The sequence below is a fragment of the Cydia strobilella genome, chromosome Z (assembly GCF_947568885.1).
Source record: "Cydia strobilella chromosome Z, ilCydStro3.1, whole genome shotgun sequence".
NCBI lineage: Eukaryota > Metazoa > Arthropoda > Insecta > Lepidoptera > Tortricidae > Cydia > Cydia strobilella.
This window is the reverse complement of record NC_086068.1, coordinates 26,711,892-26,729,975: the sequence shown is the minus strand read 5'-3', so window position 1 is coordinate 26,729,975 and position 18,084 is coordinate 26,711,892. Positions and strand designations below refer to the sequence as shown.

General features: G+C 35.3%; 1 protein-coding gene across 1 annotated transcript in view; it reads right to left on the bottom strand.

Annotated features, from left to right (window-relative positions):
• Window positions 1-18,084, bottom strand: part of LOC134754292 (proton-coupled amino acid transporter-like protein CG1139) — a 139,070-nt gene that overhangs the window by 47,773 nt on the left and 73,213 nt on the right. Inside the window, exon 2 of the mRNA XM_063690523.1 lies at window positions 8,076-8,155. Coding sequence (XP_063546593.1) covers window positions 8,076-8,155 — 80 coding nt within the window. The remainder of the gene's footprint in view (window positions 1-8,075; window positions 8,156-18,084) is intronic.

Here is an 18,084-nt window from a genome sequence, read left to right as displayed (position 1 = left end):
TAATGGCGGAACTAATGGTTAATGCAATTGATCAATGGTTAATTAAAATAAACAATTACGGCCAACACTGCTACATATAGCTAAAATAGTTTCGCTACCGAAGCTGTACGGTTACCCTGTACCTGTACCAAATGTAATGACGAAACATGTAAACAAGCGAGTATAATTTCTTTCTAGTATAAAATAATTCTTTTATAATACAAAAGTAAGTACATTTGCACTGGATTTAGTATTTTAGTACCAAATAACAATAATTAGGATTTTAAAATTTAAGTACAGTTAGTGTCGTTATAATTATTGTTTTCAGTATGCTTCACGAAGGATCAAGATTGTTTAATCCATCATTGTAGTGCGAGCGAGCGGGAAAACGTGGTAGAAGGGATCGGCATACTGAGCTCGCACAGCCCGCCGCAGCGCGTAAAATACCTAAACTCGCTCGACGCCGAAATGTAATAGCGCTCTTAATATTATTACAAATAAGACGTATTCTCGCGGTACTACCGAGCGAGTACACGAAATATGATATTTAAGAAGTCTTTCCCGGTCCAACTGAGAGTGTGCTCAATAATAATAAATACTATTTTTGTACATAGAGTTGTATTTCCACAGCACCTCGAAATGATCGAAATAATAGAATAATAAGTTCGAGTGATGGGAATGAAGAACCACCTAAGAAGAAACGGAGGCGTATTTTACCAATTGAAGAATCTGATGATGAACAGGCAGGTGAAGATAAAGAGAACATCTTGCAGTTAATCGGGGAGCCGGATATGAAAAAGAATGTAATTTCCATTAACCCGAAATTAGCGGAACTATGGCAAAGTATCATTCAGAAAGGATTGGATAAAGAAGGCAAAAAGAGATTGGAAGAAAAAATTCCCTCGATAGAAAACTGTTTTGTACAAGCACCAAAACTAAACGAAGAAATTGAAATTACCTTAAATAAAAATGCCAAAACTAGGGATGAGAAATTATGTGAAAAACAAAATCAGATTGGATTGGTTATCGCTAATTTAAATAAGATATTAAAGGACCTACTAAATAAAAATGAGAAAGACTATTTGGAGCTGCTGGGGGATTCTATAAGATTACTAGCAGATCTCCATTTTCTAGAAACGGAAACTAGAAAGGCAGTAATTCTACCCGGCTTAAAAAAAACACTTAAGGACACCTTGGAAAAAACCCAAACTACAGGGTGGGCCAGCGATAAATGTATTTAATTTTTTTTTAAAATTATTTTTTATGTTTTTAAATAAAAATTATAATTAGAATTTGGGATAAAGAAATAAATTTTACGTTTTAAAAATTAAATCATCAAGATGTCGTCCGTAGCGGTTGCGGCACTCTTCCAGTCTTGCTTGTAAATTTTGAAAGACTTTCGTTAGAAGTTGAGGAGATATTGATTGGATTTCTTGACGAATATTCTCCTTTAATTCTGCTGTGGTTGTCGGATTATTGGAGTACACTTTACTCTTCAAGTAACCCCACAAAAAGAAGTCTGCCGAAGTTAAGTCAGGGCTCCTGGGAGGCCAAGCAATGTCACCTCGCCTCGATATCAATTTTTGAGGAAACATTTCACGCAAAACTTCCAGGGTGACGTTACTTGTATGGCAGGTGGCCTCGTCTTGCTGAAACCATGTGTTGTTGTTGTAACCATACGATTCGTGAAGTTTCGGAGCCAGAAAATCTCTTAACACGAAAGTCTTGTTAAGTCTTTCAAAATTTACAAGCAAGACTGGAAGAGTGCCGCAACCGCTACGGACGACATCTTGATGATTTAATTTTTAAAACGTAAAATTTATTTCTTTATCCCAAATTCTAATTATGTTTTTTATTTAAAAACATAAAAATTGATTATTTATTAAATTTTAATTAATCAATAATCTAATTAATTTTTAAAATATAATTAATTTTTAAAATAATTACCCCTATTATGTACCTGTCAAAATGTTTAACACTGTCTGTCATGTCTCGTCAAAAGTTGTTTTTCTTAAATGTCATTATGATTCGGCGGGAAAACTGTACATTATTAAATACTAGCGTCTGCCCACGGCTCTGCCCGCGTGGACAAAAAAACTGTCCCATGCGAACAAGTACCTAGTGTGAAAAAAATTGTCTGCTATTCCATACTAATAACCTATCTCAGTGCCTAATTTCATCCAGATCAGTTAAAGGGCCCACTGACTATCAGTCCGCCGGACGATATCGGCCTGTCAGTTGTTCGAAACTGTCAAATTTTTGTTCTAACTGGCAGGCCGATATCGTCCGGCGGACTGATAGTCAGTGGGCCCCTTTAAACTGTTTGGGCCTGAAGTGATAGTGTAACAAACATCCATCCACCCATACAAACTTTCACATTTAATAATAATTAGGTTAGGTTAGATATAATTAACAAATCTAAGTAATTTAAAAAGCAAGCACGGACATAAGAAAACTTTTATTAGCATAAACAGTTTATAAAAATTGTTGAAAATAGTGAGGCTGGTTTTCAATGCACAATAGTGTTCGCTTTTGGATATTTTCCTTAACACGCATTAAGATCTCTCTTTCCCTTTTCATAACCTCAAAGGCGTCGGTAATCCGTGTTTGTAATTCTTCTGACGTTCTGATTGTGTGTCCGTCGTTTCCATAAACCAAGTCTTTGGCTCGTCCCCATAAGTGGAAATCAAGCGGTGTTAAATCTGGTGAGCGGGCTGGCCAGTTCACTGCACCTACTTGAACCCCACCCCGGCCAATCCATAGTAATTGGAATCGTTTCGTTAAGTACCTTCTTACGTTACGATCGTAATGGGCTGGGGCATGTTGAAAGTACATTCTCCTACGGAGATCGACTGGTACTTCATCTAGCAATTCTGGTAGGCCTTCTTGTAGGAATTGAACATACGTCCTTCCATTGAGGCGGTTGAGAAAGACAGGGCCCAACAAATAATCGCCAAGTAATCCTGCCCACACGTTAACGCTGAAGCGAGTCTGAAAGTGGTCAGGACGTGCTAAATGGGGATTCTGTTCCGACCAAAAGTGTGCATTGTGAATGTTAAATAATCCCACCCTCGCAAATGTACACTCGTCGGTCCACAGTATGTTACGTCTGGTCAAAGATAGATATAACTCCGTAATAGATGGATACAGTCTAAGGAAAAAACGTGCCTCGAAAATCACGAAAATTTGATTCTCGATCAGATGGCGCCACTAGTTTTGGCCTACACTCGTATAGAGGGCGTTGACTGTTTCGTTTGTTATTTATAATTTTAACGCATACCAGTGAAAGAACATGGGTCAAAATCATATAAAAATAATTAATGCAAATAAAAAAATCATTTATCCATATTTAAATACATTTTATCGTATCTTTATAAATATTTATTTTTAGTTTTAAAGTGTGTCGACAGATGGCAGTGAATTTACTGGGGTTACAAAATTTACTATGACAGTACCGCTCTAGTATAAGTTACTCTATGGTCTGGTGTTTCTAATAATTAAAAGCCACTGACTGAATAATACATTTTAGAAATGCATATTATTAATTATGATTATATGTGACTGTTATCAATAAATAATTAAAATATAGCAACCATGTCTTTAAACATCTACATAGTTATACAAAGGAGGCGTCAACGAATATAATTGATTGATCAAAGGAACTTACCTGTAAGTGATCTTCGATCAAAATTATATGAAGTTGACGCCTCCTCTGTGCAGTCCATACCCCTTTGTTAGTTGCTCTTTATCCCTCCCAAAAATGATTGCCTAATTTTAATTATTTTAGTACCTACTTTGAACTATAATGGCTGACATGGGCGCGCAGTGTTGCTAGCTATAAACAGGGATACCAGTGGATAGTTTAAAATTTCCACACTTCGTGCTTTAAACTTCGTGTCGTATGGCTCGTCATAAACATGACTACATAGTTATACAGAGGAGGCGTCAACTTCATATAATTTTGATCGAAGGTCACTTACAGGTAAGTTCCTTTGATCAATCAATTGTTAATATTATACAGGTGACAGCAGCTAGGGTATCACCTATTGGGCACGTCGAGCACTAGGATGCTTACCTTACAGTGTTAATACAGGTAACAGCAGCTAGGGTATCACCTATTGGGCACGTCGAGCACTAGGACGATTACCTTACAGTGTTAATACGCGTGACACCAGCTAGGGTATCACCTATTGAGCACGTCGAGCACTAGGTCGCTTACCTTACAGTGTTAATTTTAATGAATATTTGAATTACATAGCAGAGTAGACTGTTTAAATTGACCTAAAGCCTTAAAGCGGACAGTCGGTAATATTTGAATGAAGTTGGCAAGCGCTTCTGATGGACAAAGGACATAATGGGTAAACCAAGTAAACCTGCCTAACTAGGTAATTCTATGTATTTATTCTCACAATTGCATGTTGAGGTTGAGATCTAAAGACAGCATAAGCATAAATTAGCGCTTAGCAGCATTCATATTTATTCATTCATTACAAGTAGGTAGGTACAATAAACACGAAATAAATGTATGTAGGTAAGTACTTTACTGTTAATTGTAGGCACACCACTCACCTGGCCATTGCTTGATAGTAATAAAAATATATTTAAGATTTACATGTCAATAACCACTACATTTCACTATTTTAATATATAAGTATTACACTGGATGTAGATATAGTATAGAACACTGCTATTTGTAAAAAATATACATAATTAAATATTGTAATGATATAAGCGATGATGAAGTATTACGCGTAGGTACGCGTGCATGTATAGTTACTTGTAGCATGATTCAAGTTCGTTTCGCGGAGTTTGCTTGCTAGGAAACGCCGGCCCGGCGCGGCGGTTATACATAACAGTAGTGCACTGCTGTGTATTGATTTATATGATTACAGCTGTTGGTGCGACTCTAACCTAGCCCCGTGCCCGTCCACTGTCAGTGTTAAAAATCATGTATGTACATGTACCTATGTACTATATTATATAAATAATTGTTATAAATATGCTTGTTCAATTGTCAAAGGTTTTTGTTGATGGTGGATTATTAAGAAGAATCCATTTTATTTTTGTTTAAAAATATTAAAAACTACTTACATTTACATAGCGACATATTGTTGTAAGGTCAATATGGGTAAGTGTGACATACTTTTGTAAAAGTTTACTTTGAACACGTAAATCAATATCATAAAGTTGGATTTCGAACTGTGCCCTAAGGTACAATATGGTATGGTTCAACTTTAGCTGAAATCAATGTGTTTTATGTTCGTTTGATGATTTAAGGTATTTAATGAAAGTAGAGTCAGGATCACACTTCCCCAGCAAAATGAGGTAAGTGAGTGTGACTACTTTGTTAGTGCACGCTAGACAACAATTTTTAATATTAAAACGCAATAACCATGATACTAAACGATGATAATTTATAAATTTTGATTTATACTATATACTTAGTTAGTTATCATCATTTATGTATGATAAAATATAGTCCGGGGTAACTGTGACATATATGTTCCAACCTGGGGTGGAAAACCTTTTTTAATGAAAAATGCACTTTTAAGAAAAAAATATTTACGACTGAGAAAAATATGTGAACAAAACAAAAATGACCTTCTATTTATATGAATAAACACACTTCATAACGCTGTGGCGCTTGTTGTCCCAGCCGGCGAATTACGGTTATTAGACTTATTAGATGAAGATGAAACATAATACATACCGGTGAGATAAAAATAAGGTAGGCACCTTAATTAATAATTCAACGCAGACGAAGTCGCGGGCAAAAGCTAGGTATTAGTCATTGATGATACAAAAAGTATGCCACGTGTAGTGTAGTGCTCCAACTCGTACTTAAAAAATTGTGAGATTTCAAAATGACGATAATCTCAAAATTGCTTGACAACGTAATAAATTACAATTGATAGTTTATTTACTCATGACAACAGATTATAGCAGAATCAAAATCTCAATTATTTTACGTAATATGAAGGTCACTTACACTTGCCTCGTAGCTACACTTACCCGTACTGGCCCCGTAGACAACATGCCAATCGCTAACGCTCCGTAGCGAACGAAACGCAACTGTCACTTCACTGTCACACTAATATACTCGTAGAAGAGCGATAGAGAGACACAAAGCGATTCTATGGCGAAGCGATAGCGATTGTCACCTTGGCTAGGCCGCCTGAACTTATCAGTTTTTCTTAGTTGACGCATACAATATACCTATAGTAATTAGGAATATATTTAGGGTACAGGTACCATATGTTACATTTTTTGTCACGTAATAGGTATCCTGCAGCGGTATCATGGTCGCATTTTTATCACCTGTCATGCCATGCGTCACTTTCGCACTTACATATTGGTTAGAACGTGACAGGCATGGTGACAAATGATATAGAGCCGACCATCTTATCCCTACTTTTCAAACCTTGCATTGAATACAAAGAAAACCGGTCAAGTGCGTGTCGGACTCGCGCACGAAGGGTTCCGTACCATTGCGCAAAAAACGGCAAAAAAAATCACGTTTGTTGTATGGGAGCCCCACTTAAATATTTATTTTATTCTATTTTTAGTATTTGTTGTTATAGGGGCAACATAAATACATCTTCTATGAAAAGTTCAACTGTTTAGCTATCACGGTTCATAAGATACAGCCTGGTGACAGACGGACAGAGAGATAGACAGACAGCGGAGTCTTAGTAATAGGGTCCCGTTTTTACCCTTTGGGTACGGAACCCTTAAAATTATTAATACAATTACGTAGTAGATTGCATGCGTGTTGATGTTCCAAAACGATGGTTCATTGACGCGCGTAGTTTATTCTGTTTTCGTGACTTAGCGGTAGTAAATAGCAATGATAAAAAAAATACAATGGGTTGTTAAAGGTGGCGAAGATCGCGTAGGACCGTAGGTACTCGCATAGTACATATTATATATTTATACACATATTATATATACATACACATATTATATATACATACACACATTATATATATATATTTAATAACGTATACGGAGTGAAATCTGGACAAAGTTTTGAACATGTAAAAAGTAAACAAAAAAATAAACTGAAATTATATCTTACTGCCAATTTAAAGTATTATGTATTATGTATCTGTCAATGAATCCGATAAGTTTTAAGGTTATTGGATTCTTTCTCTTTATTTTTCCAGTACTATTTCCCTATGGCCGAAAGCGAGGATAGTGGAACATTTTGTGGAAGCGGGTTAGAGGTTAAGGTATATTTATAATATTTTGACTTCCTTTTTCTTTAAAAAAAACTACCGCTAGAAAGTCTGGTTTAGGTAAACATTCCAGCATTAGCCAGTTTCCTGGGAGAGATCGATTGAAGAAAATGACGGCCCGCTCAGTCACTAAATCTTATAGACTGACTGAGATTATTCAAATGTGGCAGTAAAACTGTTTAAAAATATGGGTATCGGCAAACATTCAAGAAAAGTCTCCGAAAATAAAAAATAAAAACTTTGAAAATTTGGGTAAGACATTACGACAAAAATGTACAAAAACAGCTGTTTTTGCGTAATGGGTCTTATGGGGGACTATAATCATATCATATGTTACTTAAAATGAAAATGTATGGCAAGGTAACTATTGTTTTGAGAACACCAAAGGTCCAACGGACGAGAATGTAAAATATGTTGAGCATACGGAGTTTGCTACAAAAGTTTTCCTAAGGAAGATAAAATTGTATAATACCAACATGTGTATTTAAGACACCGATGGCTTAAAATAAAAGTACCACAACATCCGTTAAAAATCTCGCATTTGAGTAAACTTTATCTTGCATTTAAAGTTGTTAAATACATTATTAAAATACATCAAAATTTATGAAAAATAAAAATGTTGTTTTTATTTAATACGACATTGAATTTTGTCCGGATTTCACTCCGCAGCATACGTTACGTTACGTATCATGTGGTATAGCTTTAAAAACCTGTAGGCCGTAGAAGGTTTAAGGAAAACTCTGTGAAAAACCAGTACATTACATTAAAAGCGTGGATATTTTTGAACTGAATAAGATATCGGCCATAATTTGGTGATTCGTGCCGGTAGTCCGCTACGTGAGGAAACGTAATGTATACCTTTGTGGAAGGAAGTCATCCGGCTCGAAGGACGGGTTGATCATGGGGCCGCTCGACCGCCGCGCCCATTTCTCTGCTTCCTGCAACATACAAATACAACATTAATGCTATAATGTCAATCAATGTCTATCAATTTGGTAGGTACTTACTTAGAACATTAGACAAGAAGAGAGTCAAATAATTATAAATATGTAAATTGGATGCAAATAAAGATCTCAAACCGATTGGACTGCAAACAGGCACTCGCTCACACTCGGAAAACATATATGCCTTATTAATTATTCTGAACACATATGCCTTACTAAATTTCATTTCTGTAGACGACTGTTGTTGTGTGTGTGGCCGCTCTCTTACGTGTCAATCCTAATTCCTACGAATTAAATTAAAGGTGGGGTGCCAACTACTGGAATTAGGATGACAAAGACTGAGATGTTTACCATAATACTTATGTGGTTGTTTGTTCGTAGCATGGATCGTGTCCAAAGCTGCTAACGGATATACACAATGACACATTTGGTAGAGCGGGGTAGGTAAATACATACATGTTTTTTCCTTGCCAAAGGCGGACTCTTGTGACTATCTAGTACCTGCCTATTTATGTGTTATACTTTTTAACCGACTTCAAAAAAAGGAGGAGGTTATCACCGCAATTTTTTGTATGTTTGTTACCTCAGGAGTCTCAGAACTCCGTCATATTTGTACCGATTTGGAAAATTATTTTTCACCTCAGCAGCTCGAACAAGGGTGCTACTTAAAAACAGTGAGCAAAATCGCATTTTGCTTACTGAGTGAGACAAAAAGACATTCAAGTGACCTTCATATTCAAATGTCATTTCAACATGCGGGGCCTAATACCTACAAGTTCGAAATACTTGGATTCTATTATCTCTGTCCTGTTCACGACGTTAGCAAAAAGAAAGAGACAAAAAAATCAAATGACATTCAACGGTATATTGACGGTTTATAATAGACCCTCGAATAATGTCAGAACACAGCGTTCGAAAATACGGACGAGTAGAAATTCTTAATAAGTATTTATTGAAAATAAAAAATTTAATTTGATAAAGACACTATATTTTACGTATTTTATTGTACAATTAAAATAATGAACTAAAAACAGTTTATTACGCAAAATAAATAATTTTACTTTTAACAATCTCTAACTATAGTTGACTTAGTTATTAAGTTTACAGCGGCAGTTAAGCCTTAGGGGCATGGAGACTGTAAGTATAAAGGAGCCAAATCTCTATGTATGAAAAGTGTCCATCAAAAAACAGTAATTAGGCGGCGCCACCATACACCGAAATACTACCAAAAACTACCTACGTAATTTGGTCGGGTTATTTGTTGCCTTATATGGTTCATGTTATACTCATGTCCCAGAGCCTAACTAGCGCCACCGGAGAGATTAGGAACTACTATTTAAAGCTTAACGCGGTCACTTTTACAACAATTCTGCCATAAGAGATTGCGATCCTTTCTATACCATCCATACATCCATACTTAGGGGGCTTTGTTCGCTGTCATAATTTTTAGAATATATAGTTTGTCAAAGGACTGTCTCATTTCAAACATAGACAGAGATAGTCATACTATCTTTGTTTTACACTAGTACTAGCGCCCAAAAGAAAGGGATGAGTATAATTTTCCTGGTTGTTACCGACTGACAAATTGGTTTGACCAACTATATATGCTTTGTGTTAATAAATTAATTTAAAAAAAAGTATCCGCAACACGGACCGTATCTTACAGTTTTTTTTAAGAAAAAAAGTTGTCGATTGAAGTGTCAATTGATGTTCGTTATTTCTATATTATTTTACTGAAATTTATTTCGTTTTGTTTTAGTGTTTGATTGCGGTAAGTAATTAAATTTAATTGTTAGAATACTTATTTTAAGAAAACATGAGTGAAAAAGTGATGAACTGATGAAGAAGGATTACATTTTTCAGGTTGTCTATGTCTAATACGAGGGCTGATCCGAAAGTTGTTAGCTGCTCCGGCTCTACTCATACGATCACAATATTATTTATACCATTGTAAGGGATCTTTCAGTACTTATTGAAGTGGTGTAAATACATTTTTAGAAAACGATTAGTTAATTATTATTTTTTACTTCGACGCGTCGTAGCCTAACTACTAAACTAAATATGTCGTCATTAAATAAAAAATTAAATGTGTCGTCATTTTGTAATCAATATTATTTAAAAAAAAACAATTAGTTTTTTTAGGTCCTGTTAATTACGAATCTCGACCATTTTTTCTACATGTAATTTGATTTGAACATGATTTATGTCAACAATGAGTCATTTCATTAAAAGTAAAAAATTCTGATATTTGGATAAAAAAATATATACATATAACATTATTTATCGATTTATACATTAGAACAGCAGAAGGAACAGAATAATTAGTCCCGGGTAAATTTAAGTTCGATTTTCAAAGATTTCAATACGAAATTCATTTAATTGTGCCTAAAATTGCCGTTTTTTCTAAGGAGTTCGTAACTCCATACAAAACAGCTTTTAGTTAAGTATAATAAAAAATATATATTCGCATTAATTAAAAAAACATATCCATAATTAGCATTGAAATATCCCTCATATATAATTGTGATCGCATGAGTAGAGCCGGAGCAACTAACAACTTACGGATCAGCCCTAATATGTTCTCACTGATGAGGTGAAAAGTTGTTTGTACTACACGAGATCAAAGTTATTTACATCTCGTGCGCTTTTGAGTCCCTTACTACGCTCAAGATTCTAAATTAGATTATAGAATCTTTCGCATGCACGGGACTCAAAATAAGCACTCGACGAAATATGAAACTTTGCTCTCTTGTTGTACAAATAACTATTTTTGTTCAAAAGGGTACAGATCTAAGTTGGCCCCATTATTGTCAAATCCAGTTCCGAAGATGGAATCCATGAGGCATTAAGGGAACTCCTCAAATCGTATAGGCAGGTAACTTTTTGAAGAGGGTGTTTTTTCGACATCTGTATGGCAATTTTTTATTAAATATACTGTAGGAGGCACCACTCTACTTTTTATAGTTCATATCTAGGGACGTTGAAATATCAACATTTGTATGGCACTATTCAGCTATTTGTAAAGCACCTTTCCGACATTTGTATGGCACTGTGTCGACATTTGTATGTCACATTCGATATTTGTACGGTCAAAGTAGCCGTACAAATGTTGCCATACTAATGTCGACAATAATGTTTTTTGACCATTTTTCGTACATTATGTACCCGGTTCACGTATTTATTAAACACAACATTCTTACACCATATTGCTAACCTGTATTATAATGAAACACATTTTTATTTCATCATTATCTTCCTCGCATTGTCTCGACATTTTGCCAAGGCTTATGGGAGCCTGGGGTCCGCTTGGCAACTAATCCCAAGAATTGGCGTAGGCACTAGTTTTTACGAAAGCGACTGCCATCTGACCTTAAAACCCAGAGGGGAAACTAGACATTGTTGGGATTAGTCCGGTTTCCTCACGATGTTTTCCTTCACCGAAAAGCGACTGGTAAATATCAAATGATATTTCGTACATAAGTTCCGAAAAACTTATTGGTACGAGCTGGGGTTTAAACCACGAACTCCGGATTGCGAGTCGCATGCTCTTACCACTAGGCCAAACATTTTTATTTCAATTGTATACAAATAAATAAGGACCCATACAAATGTCGCAGTGGCCGTACCAAAATACGTCGTTCGAAAAGATTAACTGCTTTTCGGTCAAAAATATCGTTTCTGTGTCCACTACCTTTGAAGATAGAAGCCCAAGTAATGTACTATTGTATCGTTAATTAAAATTTATTGGTAGATCAATAGACGAACCAGATTTAAATTTTTAGATTTTGAGTCATACAAAAACAGTGCCGCGCGGTACAACCACAAACAGACTTTCCAGTAGGCCGAGCACATGATTGACGCGACAATATCTCGCTGCGAGATAGACTACCCGTCTTTTACTAACTGTATGAATTAAAGGGGGACTCTCGCGCCAATCATGTGCTAGCCCGGCTGGTTTTAATAAAAGACAAAATAATAAGTAAATCGATTCTCTAATTAATTCTCTATACTTATAAAAATGTCAAGTATTTGATAAAAAGTTGCCTATTTCCAAATTTATGTTTTTTTTTCCGAGCCAAACCGCACATGGGACACGCGAAATAGCGGTAGAATTCGCCGTTTTTGGTTTGAAATTCGATTTTATCACAAAAAATACATACTTAAAGAACATAAGTATATTTTTTTATTACTTTATAACATATAATGAAAATATACCCATAACGATACTGTTCTTTTAATGTATTTGGAACTATAGCCGTGGGGCAGCAAAAAGTGCTCATTTGAAAATTGACCCAGGAATACATAGCGATATTTGTATAAATCCAGCATTTGCATTCAAAAAAGTGTCATTCGGTGAATTGAAACTGTTGATGAAGACTAGAACGGAACTCTTAATGACGCGTATTTCTCGTTTGACGATGTGTCTTCTTCGTTAAGTTTGCTAAGCAAGTAAGGTTCAAAGAAGCATTTTTGTCCAGGTCTAGTTCTGATGATTAATTGATTAATTCCATGATTAATTGATTAATTCCATGAGGAATTGAAGGCATTCCTCAAATCTTGATGGATTACCTTACCTGCAATACTGGTCATTAATACCTACCCTATACAATTAATGGACAGCTTTCTTTCCTTCTTATCGAACCGCATCGGGGTCTGTACTCGGTTAGGCTATAGCTTGACAAATTCGTACGTGACACTCCCATGGTCCGCGGGGGACGGAAAACGAAAGACAGCGAGGGCGGTATGAAGACTATGAAGTGTGCGGGTGGCGGGGACTGATATAGCTTATTACTACCCTATGGGCTCATTTATGCAAATTATTAAGAATTAGCGAAATAGGCTAGGAGTAGGCTTCCGCCTTAGATCTTCTAAATTCCAAATCGCATAGGTACCTATGATATAGACTATTAAAATGCTTTCATTTCAAATGAATAGGTACAATGTGTTGTTAATGATACCGTTATTCCACCTACACCGAGGAACTTAAATGTCAACAGTCGAGAACATCATTGTGTTATTAATGTTCTCATTTTTGGATCTGGGTAAGTAACTGTTGATGGTTCTCAAATTATGTCAATGCCTTTTGATAACATGGTTACTGTAGAAATGTAGGTATCTATATTAACATATTACAAATTGTAGACGTTAATATTGTAGTTTTCCTTTTTAAATATTATTGTACGTTCTGTAAGGTTGTCTATCTATCTAATTCGAATTTTCCACTCATTTACTCTAAGGTTAGCTGGAAGAAATCCCTTATAGGGATAAGCTCGCCTTTGTACCTAAATTTATATGAATTTCATGTTAACAATTGTTGTTTTGTACAATAAAGTGATTTACTACTACTGCTACTACAACTACATCGACACTTCATTTTATGAGATCAGAACATTATATTAATCTGAAACGGAAGATAAACATCGCTATTGTGGTGTGGTGTGGTTTGGTTTGATTATTAACACTTGGGCCCCCAAGTGTTAATACAATTGTTGGTTTATTAGAATGACTCATTTATATAGTAAGTAGATGTTGAAGTTATTTCAGCAGAATGACAATAATGAGATAAAACTATGAAATCGGATTATATCGCGTATATTGAATTCAGTATACATCCCAATTAAATTTAGTAATTCAATATACCTACACGATATAATCCGACTTCATAGTTTTATTTCATGAGTAACTATCGCAGCAACCGAAGACAATATGATAATAATGAGATTACATGAAACTCATAGAGTAAATTTAATTACTACTAAAATTAACAAGTATGGGAACAAATCAAATTATTTTATTAAATATTTTGATTTGTGTTTTTTAAGTAGTCACCCTACTATATATAAATTAAAAACTGTAATAGATGTCATATATTAAAGAAAAAGTGACGAAGCCCTCCAGTGGTGAAGGCCGGATGTTACTACTTAAAATAATTAAATGTCTTGTAAATGTTTTTTTTTTTTGTTAGCATAACTGCTCTTTTAATTAGCTAACACGTTTTTGTGTTCCGTACCCAAAGGGTAAAAACGGGACCCTATTACTAAGACTCCACTGTCCGTCTGTCTGTGACCAGGCTGTATCTCATGTAGACAGTTGAAATTTTCACAGATGATATATTTCGGTTGCCGCTATAACAACAAATACGAAAAACAGAATAATATACTAAAAAGTACGGAACCTTCGGTGGGCGAGTCCGACTCGCACTTGTCCGGTTTTTTTTACTTTGTACTTATATTGTCATCACCCGCGTGAACGCTGCTACAGAGCTGCTGCAGTGACAGTCGCCACCCGAATGAAACCTTAAAGGTGACGATAACTGCACTTGCAGTTGGCTTTGTATGTAAGTCACAGGTGCGTACTTTCGTTAACTAATAATTTATATGATATGTTAATAAAAATGGGGGAATTGAAAAATGCACATGTGCAATTTTTATTATGAGATCCGTAGGCACTTCTATTAAGTAGGTACTTTAACCCATTTTGTTTTCTTGACGACATCCAAAGAAAACAAAAAAAAAACCCTTTTAAGCATACGCCCTTTGCGTGTCACCACAATATGTATCTCTACAGTGATTCCTTGAGTTTTTACTTGAATCTCATACACAATTTAAACAGGTAGTTTTAAAAACTGTATTTTACATGTTACTTTATTGTCTTGGCAAAAGACAAAATTAAATGTAAGTAGGTACCGACAGGCCTCCTTCACTCGCTCAAGGTCACGCGCTATATGCCTACCGCTCGGCGTATCGTCGACGATACAACCGACAGAGGGCCGCCGAACGCCCGCCTGAGCGCTCGCACCACACGTTTCCCGCGCCTTCGCTTCGAAATGCCGAAACCACGTAATTATTGTGCAGTAGATGGTTGTAAAGGTCAAAAAACAAAGGAAAATTGTTGTTTTTTTCATTTCCGAGAGACAAAGAAAGGTGATTAGTATTTTAAATCTATCTTTATGAATTTTGTCACCATTTATTTCTTTGAACATAAGAAGGTAAATCGTAAATTAAGGAGTTTTTTGAGTCAGGTATTACAAGTGTTGTTTTAAATATTTGATTGACTAATAAAAATGTGGTTGATTCAACATTCGTTTTATTACAATAATAGCATAAGTAACAGTACAACCCTAGCGCATTCTTACGATGACGCGTTGGCACGTGACTTGCACGGCGAGCAAGGCAGTCTCGACTCTTTGTGCGCGTACTTATGGTACATTTCTTCTCATCCTGAGCAGCAGGTATTATTATTAAGATTTTGTAGGCTATTATAGCGTAGGTATTTTCGCTTTTGTATGGGAATGATGTATCTGTTACGTAGTAACTATTTATTAATCTGTGGTACCGATAGGAGAGGCTGCCGGGAGACGGCGAGAGCCGCATCCCCTTTGATCTAAACTTAGCAAAATAGTCCTCGGCCTCAATTTTCCGCCCGTCTGTAAACGTAACAACCGGCATCCTGCGATGATTTGCGGGATTCGATCCTGTTAAAGGTTAGATGCGGCAGCAACTTATATTATACTAGTTGTATCCGCGACTCCATCTGCGTGGAATTCGGTCCGTTTAATTTCCCGTCTCTCCCGTTACGTTAGAGAACAAATTTCCAAAAAAGTAGTGTATTCCACCCCTAGGGCTAGCTTACGAGTAGGTACATCACATGCCAAAAAGTTGTCAAAATCGGTTCATCACACACAGGCAGACAGTGTTTTTTGGCTGTTCCTGTGCAAAATGTTGGAATTAGGTAGCCAAAACGGACCCCGGGCTCCTTTAAGATGCAATCGGGAAAACGCTAAGATGCGGTGAAGAAAATAGTACATACATATATTTTTAATAACCAAGGGATGTAGGCACCCATTTCCGAAGAGATATTTTATATAGCGCCAATAGTTTGAGTCAAAATGTGCGCCATTCATTCATTTCATTCACTTTTCAATTCTCATGCTCTGTAAGTAGCTCATGTTTTATCTACGAAGGTGTTTGAAATGAATACGTTTCGGCCCTAGGGAGTTTTACTTTCAAAGTACGTTTTTTTTCGATAAGCAATGAAAATCGGGTTCTAAATAGATTAGTTGTATAATTTCCATTCATATTTAATAAACTTCTAATTCCTGATTCCATAAATATCGACACGTTTACCTCAATTGTACATTGAAAGATTTGAAAGTACATTGAACAAATACAAGTACCTATAAGTGTAGTATTTTTCATTTATACGAGGAGATTCAAATACATGTATATTTTACAAAACATGATTAAGTAGTATACTTATAGGTACTTGTATTTGTTGAGTGTACTACTTACAGAGCATGAGAAATGAAAAGTTACTTTCGCATTTATTAATGGAAAACTTAGTTTAGCCAATTCCTCAAACTTATATCTATATAAACGACTAGCTGTTGCCCGCGACTTCGTACGCGTGGATTTGTATGTTGGTAGTTACATATTTTACATGAGCATAGTTAATCATTTGTTAATAATTATACAACGCATGAAATTTGTCTTTCACAAAGTACGAAGTTTCAAGCCCCTAACTGAAAAAAATTGTTCTCGATATAATCCCTCTCAGAGATTACATTTTCAAGTCCACTATTTAAAAAAAATGTTCGCTCCCGATGCAAACTTTATTAATACAAACTTTTCAAACACGGTGCAATCAATTTTCGTCTATTTTAATATAGCCCTTTTATCAAGTTTCATGTTCCTAGCTAAAACGAAAACTTGTACTACATATAAACTTACATCCCCTTTTTAACACCCTTGGGGGTTGAATTATTAAGAACGTTGAAATGACTTTTTTTGTAATATTATACAATGCCTTCTAAGAAGTTTCAATAAGCATTTGTAATGGATTCAAACTTTCAACCCTTTTTTAACCCTTTTAGGGGATGAATATTTAAAAACGCTTGAATTACTTTTCTTGTATTCTAATAATATGCCTTTATACAAAGACTGAAGTCCTGTACTCAAAAGAAGGTTTGATCTCCATACAAACTTTCAACCTCTTTTTTACCAACTTGGGGGATGAATTTTCAAAAATGCTGAAAATTTCTTTCCTTTTAATTAAATACCTTTCTACGAAGTTTCAAGTACCTAGCTTAAAATTAAATTAGGACCCCTACAAATTTTCTACCCCTTTTTAACCTCTTTAAGGGATGAATTTTTGAAAACGCTGAAATTACTTTTCTTGTATTCTAATAATATGCCTTTATACAAAGATTCAAGTCCCGCATATTTTTATTATGGTAGTATGGTATCGTATGGTATCGTATCGTGTCGTGTCGTGTCGTGTCGTGTCGTGTCGTATCGTATCGTATCGTATCGTATCGTATGGTATCGTATCGTATCGTATCGTATCGTATGGTATGGTATGGTATTTTATTAAATATTAAATTACATTTTTTTTTCTATTTATTCTGTGTAATTCGAAATACATTTTAACCTTTAATATGTTCTCACTACTGAGGTGAAAAATTATGTGTGCAACACGAGAGCAAAGTTATTTTGCATCTCGGGACTCACAATAAACACTCACAAGAAAAACCAACTTTCCTCTCTTGTTGCACAAATAACTATTACCCAAGGTTCGAATTCATAGCTTAAAATAAAACTTGAACCCCATACAAACTTTGGACCCTCATTTCATCCCCTTAGGGGATGAATTTTAAAAACCCTTTCTTAGTGGATACTAACGTTATAAAAATTAATTATTATATAAAAAAAAACAAAAACCCGACTGCACACTAAAAAGAGGAAAACAAGCCCCACAAGAAATATTGTTTAATCAAATGCTAAAACCGAGCTATGGAATACCGTTTAAACAATATAAAAAATGCACTATGAAATGTGTATGTAATCGATAGTTACATAAATAAAAACTTATTCTAAATACTAACTAAATAATTATAATTTATAAATGTTGATGGTAAGTATCGC